A 1,911-nucleotide genomic window follows, 5' to 3' on the forward strand; every position below is an offset into this window, starting at 1 on the left:
GGAATGTGGTTGGTGCACACATCCTCTATTCTAATCTTACAAGCTTTGCCGCTAGTAAATCAAAATCCCGTTATGCAGTAGGATAATATTCATGACCATTCTCTACATTTTCTCTTCTTAAAATCAAAGACTCAATTCTAAAGGGTTAATAGAGGAATTACAAAGTAACTCTCTAGTTTGCATTTCCCATAATAGGAAAATAAAGCTTTTTCTTTTAGTCTAGAAATTTGCTTTTTTAATACTGTGAAAAGCCTCTATGAATCTGTTTAACGTATTTACTTCTTTTCATCTATTCAGTGCCACTGGGCATAACGCGGACTGCAGTGCGTGCGGGTATTCTGCAGAGCACCACATGACTCACTGTACCCGAGCAGGCTCCATTAATCCTGTTTGGACAGCTGGCCCAGGCATCTGCTGGCTCCATTTTAATTGTTCCATCTTTCTTCTTCTTCTTTTTATTTATCTCTATGGCAAACTACTCAGGAATTTAATTTGTTGATCTTCAAAAAGCAAATTTTGCCATTAAATTGTTTTCTTTGTATTAAAACTATACTCAGCATGTAATTTTCTTTCATAAAAATAAGTATGTATTACTATTAACACTTCACCTTCAATAACAGAGCACAGTGAGTGAGTTTCATAAATGACAGAATGGTAGGGTGACTATAGTATCACAGGAATTATTTGCTGGACTGTCAGAACACATACGATAACATTCAGCTACAAATCAAGTTACTAACGTGCTTATGTTTGGTATTTTCCTGGTTAGCATACCATAAGCAGGTGTCAGAACACTGAAAGCCCTATAAAGCAAACATGAAAGAAACAGGAAATGATTGAGCTTCGTATCAGTCTGTGGAGAGGGGTCCCTTTTACATTTACACTTAGACCTCACTTTTTACTACAACGTGAAATTCCTTGTGCAAATTACAAAGCGAAGCATAAAGCTTCTGCTTTCTCAGCACGGCCCGCACCCCTCATGGCCGCGAGTCCTGAATAAATAACAGAGACAAGAGAAGAGCTAGAACAGAAGCAGCTCAGACTTACGAGTCATCTGTGAGGATTACTGAGGCCGAACGAGGGGATTTTCCTAATCATTTGTGAACACCCTCAAGTCAAAACCCAAATCTAGAAAACCGAACAGAACTGCCTAATGGAAACTGCCTGGAACAATATTTAGCCAAGAACTACAGTCTACAGCCAAGCTTCAAAAAAGGTAAGGAGGACAAATGAAGGTGCATTCAGCTATCTCAGGAACAAAGTGGAAATGTCTTACTTTCAAAAGAAGATCAAAATTCTCTAGGAATTGAAAAATGGAGGAAATGCTATGAGTGACAGGCAAGCAAAATCCTAAAGGACTAAAAGGTGTCCTCTAAACCTGTGTGCTCTCAAAGACATCGCTCTTTCAAGTTGATTCCAGGGGCACAAAGCAACTTAAGACCAGTTTTACAGATTTTCAGTTTTGTAAACCACAAATTAAATTACAAGTTTTTAAAAACATTTCATATAAGAAAAATTAATTTAATATTTTGTAATCATTAAACTTTCTTTTAAAACTCACAGTTTCCTTACTAGAGGACTCAAAAGCTTAACTAGTAAGAAGGGGAAAAAAGGCCATTGTTTAGAGAAGACATGTTTTTCAGTATTTTAAAAAAACTAAGTGGTCTTTATTTGATAAAAGTACTTGTTTGGTATAGCTCTACATGTAAATAAAGTATAAAAGCAAAGATATCAAGTAAAGTGCAAGAAAATATTATATTTCAAAGGGTGATCTTTCAGAAACTGCACATTAAGGAAGAGGTTTAGAAAAGGTATCTGTAGAAGGTATGGGCTTTGAATGAAAGAGTTACACTCACCCAGGGTTCTTGACATCACAGGCAGAGCGGAGCTCAGGACCAGGATCGACACACA

General features: G+C 36.9%; 1 protein-coding gene across 1 annotated transcript in view; it reads right to left on the reverse strand.

The window, feature by feature from the left end:
- Positions 1 to 1,911, reverse strand: part of LMBR1 (limb development membrane protein 1) — a 106,677-nt gene that overhangs the window by 24,034 nt on the left and 80,732 nt on the right. The window contains exon 14 of the mRNA XM_019659086.1: positions 1,857 to 1,911. This exon is cut by the window's right edge and continues 10 nt beyond it. Within this exon, the coding sequence (XP_019514631.1) occupies positions 1,857 to 1,911 (55 nt within the window). The remainder of the gene's footprint in view (positions 1 to 1,856) is intronic.

The sequence above is a fragment of the Hipposideros armiger genome, unplaced genomic scaffold, assembly GCF_001890085.2.
Source record: "Hipposideros armiger isolate ML-2016 unplaced genomic scaffold, ASM189008v1 scaffold_295, whole genome shotgun sequence".
Lineage (NCBI taxonomy): Eukaryota > Metazoa > Chordata > Mammalia > Chiroptera > Hipposideridae > Hipposideros > Hipposideros armiger.